General features: G+C 33.6%; 1 protein-coding gene across 1 annotated transcript in view; it reads right to left on the minus strand.

Annotated features, from left to right (window-relative positions):
- The window catches only part of HTR2C (5-hydroxytryptamine receptor 2C), a 302228-nt gene that overhangs the window by 159131 nt on the left and 128169 nt on the right, over window positions 1-14928 (minus strand). Inside the window, exons 3-4 of the mRNA XM_072815412.1 lie at window positions 8695-8809; window positions 3333-3646 (exon numbers count right to left, since the gene is read on the minus strand). Of these exons, the coding sequence (XP_072671513.1) occupies window positions 3333-3646; window positions 8695-8729 (349 nt within the window). The 5' untranslated portion in view covers window positions 8730-8809. The remainder of the gene's footprint in view (window positions 1-3332; window positions 3647-8694; window positions 8810-14928) is intronic.

Below are 14928 nucleotides of genomic sequence, written 5' to 3' on the forward strand. Positions count from 1 at the left end.
AATGTGTCCTTCCACGTTCTTTTGTTTTTGCCTTATAAAGGACATTGCTGCATTATTAGTGGCATAGATATTCTTAACTGCTATATCTTTGTTGTTAATTGTGTCTTTTATCATAAATAAACATCTTTCTTTTTTACTCTCATTGCTGTTTTCATTAGAAATTTATCTTGTTAGATATCAAACCACAATTTCTATTTTCTTATTTTTTCCATTTACTTGGTGCACTTTTGCTCATCCCTTTATTTTTAGCCACCATGAATCACTGGGTTTTAAGAGTTTCTCTTGTATACAGAATATAGTTGGGCCTTTCTTTTTAAGCTGAATTAAAAATCTTTCATTTCTAATCATGTTTTAGGTTCATTCAAGTTTATTGCTGTTACTGATACATTTGTTTTCCTCTGTCATATTACATCATGGTATAATGTTGAGGGCATTAATCTTATATTTTCTTGTGTTTCTTCCTCTGATTTTGTTTTTTTTTACTCTTTTGTTAATTATATTTCTTTTGGGGTGTTGGAATTTTTGTTTTTTTTTGTTTTGGTGGCTAATTTTAATATCACATTTGTATCATGTTGTATTTATATCATGTTTAATGCCCTTAAGCCACTATTTTCTTATTCAATCTATTACTTTCGGGTTTGCCAGTTTTTTATGGTATCATTTAACTCCCACCTTTTGTTTATTGAAAATCAGTAGAATTATTTTACTTTCTTTTTCCATTTTCTTCCTAATTTTAGTTGCATTCTTCTAATTTTTTAGAGTTTATAACACCTAATAGATATTATATAACATATAACATTATTCTTCTACCCTTATACCACTTTATTTTTTGTCTTTTTTTTTTAAGATTTTATTTATTTATTCATGAGAGACACAGAGACAGAAAGAGGCAGAGACACAGGCAGAGAGAGAAGCAGGCTCCATGCAGGGAGCCCAATGTGGGACTCGATCCCGGGTCTCCGGGATCACACCCTGGGCCAAAGGCAGGCGCTAAACCACTGAGCCACCCGGCTGCCCTTATTTTTGTCTTAGCTTTAAAATTACCCATATTAAATGTTCATCATCAGCCTTTTGGATGAAATTTTCCCAATCATTCCTTTGTTAGTTGAATCTCGTCCACTATTTAATTTCTTCCAAAGGGCTTATGGATTCAGAATTCTCTGAGTTTAGAGACGCCTGGGTGGCTCAGAGGTTGAGCATCTGTCTTCGGCTCAGGGCATGATCCTGGAGTCCCAGGATCAAGTCCCACACTGGGCTCCCTGCATGGAGCCTGCTTCTTCCTCTGCCTGTGTCTCTGCCTCTCTGTGTGTCTCTCATGAATAAATAAAATCTTTTAAAAAAATTATCTGAGTTTAAAATGAATTTCAACTTTTTATAGTCTTGATAGCTAGCATGTCTGGATGTAAATAGCTTCTTTTCAAACTTTGAGTATGTTTTTCTACCTTTTAATTTAAGATATACTTTACATACAGTAAAATTCACTCTTTAAAAACTACACACTAGAATTTATAGTTTTTCAAATTTTGAAATAACCACCACACAAGATATACCAAAATAAATACCCCTTTTCAGTTATCTCTTGCTTTCAATTTCTGGAAATTAGTGATCTGTTCTCTTTCTTTATAGATTTGCCTTTGAAGGAGTGTCTTACAAATGATTAACTTTTTGAGAAATATTGCTTCACTATTGCTTTGCTTTATTTTTGTTCATTGTGAGGTCAGCTGAATTCTCTTGCTCCTGTAAATTATTCTTTATTTTTACCTGAAATCCCTGAGGATTTTTTCTTTTTTTTTTTAAGATTCTATTTATTTATTCATGAGAGACACACACAGAGAGAGAGGCGGGGGGGAGGGCAGAGACACAGGCAGAGGGAGAAGCAGACTTCATGCAGGGAGCCTGATGTGGGACTAGATCCCAGGACTCCAGGATCACGCCCTGGGCTGAAGGCAGGCGCTCAACTGCTGAGCCACCCAAGGGTCCCGGATTTTCTCTTTATATTTAAAATTAGAAATAGAATTGTCATATGGTCCAGTAATTCCACTACTGGGTATTTAGCCAGAGAAAATGAAAACACTGAAACTAAATGAAAACACTATACATACATCTATGTTATATCTATGTTATATCTATGTTATATCTATCTATCTATCTATCTATCTATCTATCTATCTATCATCTATCTATATCTATATCCCTATGTTTATTGCAGCATTACTGGAAGCAACCCAAGTGCCCACTGATAGATGACTGAAAAAAGAAAGTGTGGTATATTTAAACTATGGAATATTACTTAGGCAAAAAAAAAGAATGAAATCTTGTAATTTGCAGCAATATGGATAGACCTAGAGGGTGTAATGCTAATTGATGTCAGTCAGAGAAAGTCAAATACTATATGATTTCACTCATTTGCGGAACTTAAACAAAACAAAGAAAGAAAGGGACAATTTTTTAAAAAACAGACTCAAATACAGAGAACAAGCTTGTATTTGCCAGAGGGGAGGTGGTGAGGGGATGGATAAAATAGATGAAGAGGAGTAAGAGTGATATTATCTTGATGAACACTGAGAAATATATAGAATTGTTGAATCATTATATTGTACATCTAAAACTAATACAACACTGTATGCTAATTACACTTGAATAAAAAAATAAAATGTGGAAGGCATAGAGTAAAGGGATGGCAGAAAATGAAAAAAAAATGAAAAACCTCTCTAAAATCAATAGATTTGATTTGAATGCCCAAATTTTATTGTGATAACGTGACCCTGCACTTATATAATTAGTAATTTGTTACCCACCCCATCACCTTGGGGGTGATCAAACCAAGCAAAAACATCAGTTGTAGGCTCTATAAAGAAGAATAGCTGTTATTTAGTGCTTATCACATACCAAACATTTAATCTGCCAACATTTAAAAAGATTACTTAAAATGTATTTATTAAAGATGATGAACCTCACTTTCCTTCTTTGTTTAAGAGATGAAACTAGGTATGTGTACCGCCCAGAACATAGATGTGAGAACATGTTTCTATCACGGTCCCATTGTGTACATTAAGGCAACTGTCATTGCTTATAAGTGAGACTGAGCAATAGAGTATATGTGTATGATTTTAATGTATTATAAAATGTCATTTTTGTTTTTTGAAGACTCTGTTATGGATTTATTTAATAAATATGATGTACACATCCAATTCTTCTGTCACACAATTTGCTTTTTTCTTCATTTTTCAAATGATGTCAGTAAAATGATGAACTTTATGAGTGTTTACTATATACTTGACACAAATTTAGAATATAATCTGATATTAAAAAACTAATAAAATTGTACTTACCATAAAGAATTGCAAGCAGAGACAGTGGCATGACAAGTAGTCCCACTAGCATATCAGCAATGGCTAGGGACATTAGGAAGTAATTGGTGGCATTGTGCAGTTTCTTTTCCAAGCTTACTGCCATGATAACGAGAATGTTGCCACCTATTGTCAAGATTATGATGATGACGATTGAAAGTGCTGGCCAGTTTTGTACCCCGTCTGGGAATTTGAAGCGTCCACCATCGGAGGTATTGAAAATGTCAGTTACTAGAGCTGCAACAGGGCTCACAGAAATATCGCATTGCCAAACCAGTAGGCCAATTAGGTGCACACTGAAAATTAAGAAAAAAAAATCAGGTACATATTATATGGCTTATACCCAATTAGTTGCTTATACCAAACAATTGCTTTTCCTTCAGCCACCCTTATCACCATCATCATGATTTCTACTCCTTTAATTAAATCTCAATATTTCTTTTTTCTACCCAAAGAATATTTTTATTGGGTGCTTATTATGAGTCAGGCATTTAGTTTATGGAAACATATATCTATTTATATATATATATAAAGTAAAAATTATATCTATTATAAAATTACATATATAAATATAATCTCATTTGATCACGTGCAACAACCTCATGAGGTCAGTATTGGTTTATATCCATTATGCAAATGAGGAGTCTGAAGTTCAGAAAGGTTAAGTAATTTTCTCAAGGCAGCATAGCCAGTAAGGGGCAAGGTCAGGGTCCAAATTCAGGTCCCACTGATTTCAAAGCCTATGTTTTAGACTGTTACTTTATACAGGCAATATGAAACCACAGTATTGTTTGATTTGCTGTAATGGTCTATTTTTATATTCTTAAAATATTAATTTCTTCTAAGTATCTTCTGAGACAACTGACAACAGAATGAAAGGAGATTTTCCTTTAAGTATCCAGTACCCTGATCAAGAAAATTGGACCATTTCCTTTTTTAATCCAAAGCTGAGAAAGAATAAGTTGTCATCAAACAAACTTCAGACAAGATGTTAGGAGAGGCACAGTGGGTTTTGGCAATAGTGCATATGCATTTTTTCTAGAACTCTTCTTACCTCCTCACAGCTGCAAAGTGACTTTATGTTGATCCATACATGTTAATATGTGTGCTACAAATTTTCCTTCTATCTGACCCTCTCCTTGTTTCTTTCTTATGTTTTCTGGGCCCTATTCTAGGCTAGAAAATGATTGATTTGTGTGATGATTAATTCCTGTGGGTTTGCTGCCTTTCCTGTGCTGGATACAAAATCTCTCAAGTCATTAAAGTGTGCATTTCTCATGATGGTACTTTCGTAGACTCTACTAGTAGGTATGTCAGGCCAGGTAGCAAAATAATGTAAGAGAAGTGGTCATAGTTATGTTTTGTACATCCCAAATTAACTTCCCCCCATGGAGATATGAGATTTATTAAGGTTACATACATTAAGTGTCCTCTCTAAGTGTATGTTCCTAAAGTATCTAGCAAAATGAACATTTATGTTCATTAATAAAATAGATAAGAAAGACAAGCATATTCACCATTTCCTGCCTAAAAGCAAGGATTATAATCCAAGAATAACTGTTTTTTGTGTAGTCTATGTTCAATAAATAGTTATTTTATAAATATTAAGCAGCAACTATACCATACATAGTGGTTCTGAAAGCTTGTTATTATTTGTAAAGGAGGAAATTTTCTCTGCTTGTACGAATATGTCCTGAATAATTTTTTTTTTTTTGCAAGACTGTTGAAGTAAGAGTTTTTCTGGAATTGGGGAGATTGAACATATGACATTATAACATCCAGAGTCTGAGTTCCTCCTATAAATGCTTTTATTTCATGATCTTATTCACTTTTTCTTTGAACTAAAAATGTTCCCTTTATGCAGCGAAAATATGTGTGTGATTTGAATAATTCATCATTTATTACCAATCATTAGAGGAATTTACTGTAGTAAAACTGGATGATTATGATTATTGTAGTGATATTGTATTTATAATATTATACACATGTACATACATACACACACTATACTTTCTAAATTTAAACTGGAACACTTGTCCTGAAAAATTATTAGCATTTTAAAATTCGAGTAAAATATTGTAATAACTTTCTGTAGTATTTACAAATTATTTCTCTTAGTATCTTGGTAATATACTTTTTTATCTTTTAAGATAATGAAGAAATCATGAAAATATTTTGACATGCTCATTCTACAAAAGATAGAAAACTAATATTTTAGACATTTTGCTTAAAATAACTTCCTTATTCGTCAAAGTTACCTGATATTCTAAGCAACATGCACAGGGTGCCATACATAGTAGTTTTTATCAAATAATCAGTAAGTTCTATTTCCTGGAACATAAAAAATAAGCTAAAATAATATATGATTAAAAAAATCTATGTCATAAGTAATCTGTGACTAATGTGAGTAGAAATTATTAAAATAAAAGACCAAATAAATAGAAGCAAGTTATTTGCTCTCAGCTTTGATTATTTTGTCACTATATTTGTTGCATTTAGCATATGGTCAATTTCCTAACTTCATGAATTCAATGATGTTTTGACCAGTCACTTAACTTCTCAGAGCATCAATTTCTTTATCTGTACAGCAAGGATGATCTCTATCATGTGATTGATTATTGGGAAAACTAAATGATATATATAAAGTCCTGAAAATTGTAACTTTGTCACAGTAGGCCCTCAGTGAATATTGGGGCTTACCTTCTTTTTGTCTTCAGAGTTAAACAAAGATATTTTATGATAACTATATCCTGACTCATGTATTTCACAATTGGTGATGAATTTAAGTTCTGATTTTATTTTAGTAAGATATCTATTTATGCAAAATGAAGCTCAGACAGTAATTTTAAATCTAGGTCTTTTCTGGCCTACCCGATGAAAAACGTGTCCTTCTGGCATTTAAAAAATTTCTGGTTTAGATTAGCTGATGATTATCTCAGGTAGTCCCACAAGAGTTTATGCTCATAGTAAAATGTTGCATCTTCAACTGTCAGTTATAGAACCACAAATATATTTATTCTTAAACCTAGAGAATAAGGTCCTAACAGAATATGCATCCAACTTCAATTTTCTTTTTCTTAAAATATTTTATTTATTCATGAGAGACACACTGAGAGAGGTGGAGACATAGGTAGAGGGAGAAGCTCACAAGAGATTGTGAGCACGAGCCAGCGAGTGTAGGAGTGGGGGAAGGGCAGAGGGAGAAACAGACTCCCAACTGAGTAGGGAGCCCTATGCAACTCAATCCCAGGACCCAGGGATCATTACCTGAACCAAGAGCAGACACTTAACTGACTGAACCAACCAGGAGTCCTCCAGCTTCAATTTTCTAAGAAAGTTGTGAAAACATCAAAGTCCTTTTATATTTCTCTAAAAATGATAGGGGGTGCCTGGGTGGCTCAGTCCCTTAAGAAACTGCCTTTGGCTCAGGTCATGATCTCAGGGTCCTGGGATCAAGACCCATGTTGGGCTCCTCTCCCTTTGCGCCTCCCCACCACTCGTGCTCTTTCTAATAAATACATTTTTAAAATCTTTAAAAATGATAGAGGAATGCAGGATAAAATCATATGTAAAAAAATACATGAAACTCTATTGGACAATTATCAGTTTTAAAATTTGAGTGTCTTATTATGGGGTAGGGAAACACTTCAAGTGGTTATCTTGCTATCTCTGCTGGCCAGATATACTTTTAATTTTCATGAGAGTCCATGAGACAAATACTAAACTAATGGGGAAGCTTATAGAATCTAAATATATCTATTGTGAATTATAAAATCATGTTACTGAGAAGATACTGAAAGAGTATTTACTTCAGTTTCCTGGTTTCAACTCAATTGAATTTAATAAATTCCTATTGGGCAAAGTATGGGCAAAGTATTCTATGGGCAAAGTGCCATCACAATTTTTATTAAAGTTCAATCCTATTTTCTATAGTTTTGTAATGAAGAATTGGCTACATTATAATTTAACCTAGCTACTAATATTTACATGCTCAGTGGAATATATACAGTCCTTCTACAAAAGAAGAATAATTTCAGTCTTGCTCCTAAAGCCTAAATTAATTGTTATTAAGCCCACGGAAGTCTCATAAAATATGTACACAAAACCCACAATTTCTCTCTGAACAATTCAACCAATTTATTCATTGCTACTAAATGTTTAATGAACAGATAATTTTATATTCTTAGGAGATAAACAAAATGATAAGTTGATTTAAAACTCTGTACATTTTAAATGTACTGTGTTTTTGCAGGCATATGACAAGGGCATTTTTAGAAGAGATGGATTACCATCCATCCAATGTAGGGCTGGATCCCAAGACCCTGAGATCATGACCTGAGCCAAAATTAAGGGTCAGTTGCTTAATTGACTAAGCCACCCAGGTGTCCCTTCTCTGCCCTTCATCCTTTCCTTTTCCTGTCTGTTCTTGTTCTCTTGGAATCACACATCATCGAGATTATTATTCCCACAATGTATAATGACATCCAAGACGGGCTATAGTGGAGCATATTGCATATTGCGAACGATCCAGTGTTGGTGTACTTTATACTACTCCATAAACTTTTTCCTGGGTGAGCTTTTTTACAGGAATCACAGAGGAGACTGTAGAAACAAGGTGATTCAGGGCTTCTCAAATGTAACTGATCAGAATGTACAGAGCGCTGCATCTTTTTTTTCCATGCCCCATTCCTCAGAGTGGGTCTGGAAGAAACCAACCCAACATTTTATTAAGTTACAAAGAAGATATACCTGGATTAGATTACATTTCGGATTGCTCAGTACCTGAATCCAATTCTTATCACCTTTATGTGACATTCTATTGACCTTAACTACTGGGTCATTTTATCAAGATGGCATTGACAAGATGGCATTGTTTTCCTCTGTTGAGATACACCACCCAACTTCTACTCCCTGACTTCTGACCTATTCTTTTGCAACTTCAACTATTCTTTATAAAATCAGAAACTTCTAAAGACCTTTTATGCTCTTGGCTGTTTAGTCTGTGCAAGAAGGAAAGGAAAGAACCTTTCTCATTTCTACATTTTAGCCATGGAGAAAGCAGTCATGAATGTTGGAATTATTTTTGAATTTAGGATATTATTGCCATATTAATTATTTATTTTAACACATGAACAGTTCTGTTTAATTGAAGTCTAAGTTATAGGGGTTTTTCCACACTCATTTTTGAACAGGGAACACCATAATATTAGTCTGTGGGGTGCAAGTCATTTATGCAAATTGAGGCAAACAGCAGAATGATAATATAAAAACTTTTTTAGCATTTTTTGAGCAAGCTACCATAAAAAGTTATCTTTTAAAAAATAATAAGTAATAACATCCTTACAGGAACGAATGCACCGCTTTCCTCAGGTTCACCATGATTGCTTTGGTGTTAAGCAACCAAAGTTTAAAATTGAGAAGAGGAAATTTAACAGATTGGATTCATGATTCCATCCTTTCTGGGGAGAGAAAAAAAAAGAAAAAGAAAATTAGTCAAAAGTCCAAATAACTTGCATAACAGCCAATTAAATAACCTTAAATATATTTATTAAGTGATAAGCAATCAGTACAGCATTTAGCAAACAGGTAAGCACGTTATATCATATAAGTGATAAAAGATGGCAGAGAATATATTTTTCATTTATTTACCAATATACAACCATCCTAGTTTTTTTTCATTTTTTCTTTTTAGTTTTTCTAAAATTTCTTGTACATACTTTATTTATACAGGACTTCAACTAAACCTTCTCTTCTTAGAGTACACATAGCTTCAAATCAGTATTTTGGGAACGAAATTAAGAAGATAAGCTTCTTGATTTACAAACCGTTTGGGAAAAGTTTGTGATATAATAATTCAGTAACATGTATAAAATACAAAGGTTTCATCTTCTAAGAACACGGAAAATAAAATAAGTTGTAAATATTTCTATTAAGTGAACATATTTTGTATAATATTTCTAATTTATTTTCTTCAAAGTGAAGCAATTTACATTAACAGAGTTCTATACTTTTGCATTGACTAACAATATTCTCCAGAGGGCAGCACCAACTTTATATGAAAATAAATGAGTTAATCAAGTTTACTATATTAAATATAGCAATCACCCTATGTACCAGCTTGTTAGTATACAACAGATAATACGTTACAGTTGGCACATGGAATAATGCTAAAAATGCAAATAAAACGTCAGTTGTACTAGATGACGAAAACAAAAACCTTAATTTCTTGTATTGATTAAAATAAAGAACGATGCATCTTAAAGGTACAGGAAGGAAACATGAAAACTCTCCAAACAACTTATCAAAGAATTTCAGAGTGAATACCTTCAATTATTCAAGGAGTTATTTTTTGCATTGCAAAACCCCACCAAATGTCTCCTTAGCCAATTATTTACCACTTAGCACTCACTATACTCAGTATGCTAAAATGTTGCTCAAGAGTAGACTGGATGCAAATTTGCTGAGAATCTCTGCTGCGCTCCTTTGTGGCAATAACACCTTCACAGAGTGGCACTTGTCACTGTCATTCTCTACACTGACACTGAATACTCACTGTGAATTCTAGTGATTAATGTAGAAGCCTTTCCTTTTTTTTCTGCCTAGAGATTCCTAACAGGGAAGAGAGTGGGTAAACCTCTCTGTTCTCTATCTTGGTTTTCTCTATCTTCAATCTTATGGTTTTGATTATACTCTCTTCCCACACCAGACATCTAAATGAATTCTTTTCTGGGATCACAGGTTCTTCCAAGAGTCAGGATTGTGATGTTGGGTTTGTATGCAGTGGGCTGTCAACGCGAAAAATGTAGTTGCAGTGGGGGAGGAGGAGAAAGAGACCTGAATAGCTTGAGAACATGGAGTAACATTGAACAGTCATCTGTTTTAATTTGAAAATATGTTCAAGGAATGTGATAAACATGTGTGGATAATCTCTTCCAATGTTTTCTAGTTCCTCTTAGAAATTTGGAAATATAATTCTACTGGAACAAATTGCGGTTCCCTATGTTTCCCATTTCATTAATGGTCCTATAATTCTAGTCATTTAAGCTACAAATTTAATTTATTCTCTCTTCTTGTCCCTTACCTCTCAGTTGTGAGTTATATCAGTGTTACCTACACAAAAATCTACCTCAAAACCAACCCTTTCACTACACTAATGCATAAAAGTATGGCCTCCAGCATCCAGAAACAAAATATTCTATGTGAGAGATAGAGTAACATTTGCCAGATCATTAGAACATTTTTATCCCATAAAATGCTACCAGCCAATGAATGCATAAATGCCTTTTTCTCCTGGGGGTTCTGGCAAAAAGTAACAGAAGAAAAATGGTACAGAAAGACTTCTTAGCCATCAACTAATAGCAAAATTCTTCTCTTTTCCCAATATTAAAAAATATAAATTTTTTTTTAATTTTTACTTTTCAAGTGTCTAAAAATCAATGTAATTTAAAAACTTCAAAGGAAAATATGTTCATTTCCAACAGATTATAACAAATCAATTGAAATTGTGTTTGCTCTAGGTTGGTATGACAGTCATGTCATTAACACATTATATTATCTTTTTTCTCAGCCATGGTAGAATCCTATTATTGTTACTCAAAATACTGTTTTTCTTCAAAAATTAATCAGCTTTGTCATCTTCTTACATGTATATTTTCCTATGGAATATAAACAGAAAAATTAAATAACAAGTATTTATTTTTCTAAGTTCCAATTTTGTTAAGCCAGGAGAGCAATAATAATCACGAAAGTATATTATGTATATAGATCTCCAATTTATTAACTAAAATACCTTAAAGGCAGAATAATATCTTTCCATATTATTAAAATTTGCATTTTTTGAAAGTTGACTAAACCTGATAGAAAATACCCTTGGATTGGTGGTGAAAGTTTAGATAGGATGTGATAGACAGGAATAAATTATATATGAATTATGTAAAGTAAATTATGCTACATTACATGACTCCCCAAAGGGCTAAGTCACTGGGATGATGTTTTGCAATGAGAAGTGTTCTGTGAGTAATTCTGTAAGACCTCTTAAAGCCTTGGATGAGATGCGTTAAAAGAAACAAACAAAAATAAGTGAAACAAAACAACCCCATAACAAAACAATGCTAATTAAACACTCTGACCTGCAAACCTCTCAGACTCTGCCAATCTTTCATAATAGAGTTCTCATGCTTGTATGGACAGAAAAAGAATACTTGGGAATTCAAATACTCAAATTTGGGAAGACTTGTGTTTTATAAAATTAAGAAAAAAAAATCACTGATGGGATAACTGATAGAATGATTCATTTAAATGAGAATTTACATGGTTCTCATAAAAACTGTGTTTGGGGGCAGCCCGGGTTGCTCAGTGGTTTAGTGCTGCCTTGAGCCCAGGGCCTGATCCTGGAGACCGGGGATGGAGTCCCACATCAGGTTACCTGCATGGAGCCTGCTTCTCCCTCTGCCTGTGTCTCTGTCTTTCTCTCTCTCTCTCTCTCTCTCTCTCTGTGTCTCTCATGAATAAATAAATAAAATCTTAAAAAAAAAGAAACTGTGTTTGGTCATGTAACAATGTAAAAGTATTATAAGAATATGTGTATATACCTTTATATGTGTATGTGTGTATATGTGTGTATATATGTATACATATACATGTATATCATATATATGTGCATATACACACACATATATATGATTTTATGTAGAGAAGAAGATTGATTAACCTGAAATCAATTTACTATATCAAGCATTAAGAGAAAATCACAGGTTAAATCACAGAAATAAGTTCAAGATCACTAAATACATATTCAGACTAATCTCTTATTTCTGCAACACAAATCATAAGCTGTTTTTTAAAAGTTTTTATTTATTTATTCATGAGAGACACAAAGAGAGAGAGGCAGAGACCTAGGTAGAGGGTTCTCCTTAGAAGCAGGCTCCATGCAGGGAGCCCAGTGTGGGACTCAATGTCGGACTTGATCCTGGGACTCGAGGATCACGCCCTGGCCCGAAAGCAGGCACTAAACCACTGAGCCACCCAGGCGTCCCAATTGTAAGTTGTTTTGTTCTCTCTAAAGCTCTGTAAAATCTTCAAACATCAATAACTGTAACTACATTTGCTAAGGCAAAAAGAGGGACAAATAGTAGTTTTCGTATAGTTTTCAATAGTACGATTTTAGGTAAGCAAGATCCATACCCTGAGCATTATATTTAATTGATGCTTATGAAATCTATTCTCATATGTCAACATATGTCATGTGTCATATAATATATATTTTCAAAATTAGTGTGAGTACTTGAAGACAATTGAGCCAAAGTAAGGTCTCCAGTGTATGTTCAGAAATTAATTTCAAACTATCAAAATCAGTATCCCTCAGGAATACCTAAAACCATTATCAATAACCATCATGGAAATGAAAAAAAAAATAATGAAAAAAAGTGAAACCACTGTGAGGAAGAAAGGCTGGCATGAATTAAAAGGGCAAAGCTACTTTTGACTCTTCCCACACGGCCCTCAGGCTAGACTTGGAAATTTGTTAATTTCAGAGCTAATTGGTGTGATGCCTATTTAGCTCTAGATATTAGGAATGACTGTGATGGAACCTGAGATTTCTTCAGTACACAGACCCTATTTTAACTTCTTGGTGGCATTTTAAGAGTTTTGCATGGGCATGAATTTAGTGATGCTACACTTCCTACATTCATTGGACAATAATTTGATGGTTCACTTGGAAAAACAGTGCTGTGCTCTCTTTAAGGGACACTTACTTTCTCATGCCTACTTGCCATCAAAGTAGTGAGAGATCTATGGCCATCCTTGTGGTCTATAGAATACTGTATATTCAATTAATCTGTGAAAGACTACAAAGATGAGAAAGGGAAATCAATTATGCATGTTACCTCAGTCTTACACATTTTAAATTTAGTTTATAAAAGAGCATCCACATAGTTGTACTGGGAGATACAAACAAGGCAAACTCTGGACTCTAGTATAAAGTCATAGCTGGGGATTAGGTTTAAGAGTCAGTGTTAAACCAGTAGAGAGTAGACATTAAATTGGAGCCAGCAAAAATGAAGGAAGGTAGCAAATGGAAATGGAAAGAATAGGCAAAAAAAAAAAAAAAAAAAAAAAAGGGAGACTGTTTTGAGAAGGAACAGAGTCCACACTATGCAATTTGTCTACAAGAAGATTGCTGGTGACCTTAGCACCATTTCAATTCAGTCGTAGAAAAGATCTAGAATGTACTTGGTTGAAGGGGGAGAGAAGAGGACCAGCCAGAAGAGAGGAGATGGTTGGTGAGGAAAGGGAATATGTTCACAGGATTTTGTCCATAGCAGTAGGGGCAGGTGCGTGCTAAATGTGTAGTAAAGACAAATTTTTGAGAGGAGGAGCCATATAAATGTACTTTCTGTGTAACTCCCACATTCCTTAGCCACGTGCTGGGTACTTGATTGATGCAAGGGCAGGGAAATGGAGAGACTTGAAGAGATTTAAGGTGTGAAATGAAAAGACCCTAAGAATAAGAAAGAGCTGTTTTTTTTCCAAATTATGTTTGGAGAGGACAGAAGTCTACGACTTTATAAAAAATCCCAGACATTTCCTTGCATCTTTTAAAGCTAACCATTTATGATTCATTTTTACTATCACCTTTCCTACCCTTTGACACTGAAGAAAGATTGGTCACATTTCAATCACATTTCCAATCGTCAAACTGTTTCCTTGTCATTCTTTTCCAGACTTGGTCGAACATAATACTGATAAAAATAATAAGAAAGTGCCAGTGTTTCTACCTGATGCTTCAACAAAATTTGGGAGTAATATATTATCCTCTAAAAAAAAAACATAGTTTACATTGAATTTCTGGAAATTCCATGAACTGATTACGACGATGAAGCAGATTATTTTCTCTCCTACTGAGAAGATTAAATCTGACACTGAATGTTCTAAAAATTATAGAAGAGGCAATCAACTGAGAACATTCTTGTCTGACTTTTTATAAAAAAGCATTTGAGGATTTTATAATGAATAATAAACACAGAGGTTTAATTTTTGACAGTTTCTGTTATTCAGAAATTATGTAGTCATAATTCAAAACTTATCCTTCTGGTTCCGATAGCCACTAAGCTTTCAGCAGCTACTAGATCAAAAGTGAATTAGTCACAGATGTTCATATTTCTCCTCAGAAGACTATGTTAATGTGGCACAGATTTACATTTTGGAGGGAAGTCTTTTAATTCAAAAACTATCCTTAGAACTAATGAATATTGTAGAAATTTTCCTTTCAACTTCAATGCACTATAGGGATTTTCTAATAAACCATATCATTGTCATACTAAAAATTCACCTTTGCCAACTCTAGATAAATCAGATAATAGCTATTTATGATGTTAATAAAAAGTTACTATGTTATCCAGTTATTATAATCAATGCAATTAAAGACTGCTCTTCTACCAGTCAACACAGGATATTCAAGCATGTTAAGCTAATTTAGAAATTTATTTGACTTCATGTTAAATGAATTCAAATCTTCTATCTTCAAGTGTAAGGTCTTAATTTAGTCCACAATTATGAATTCATAAAACTAGGGCTG

The sequence above is a fragment of the Canis lupus genome, chromosome X, assembly GCF_048164855.1.
Source record: "Canis lupus baileyi chromosome X, mCanLup2.hap1, whole genome shotgun sequence".
NCBI classification, from domain to species: domain Eukaryota; kingdom Metazoa; phylum Chordata; class Mammalia; order Carnivora; family Canidae; genus Canis; species Canis lupus.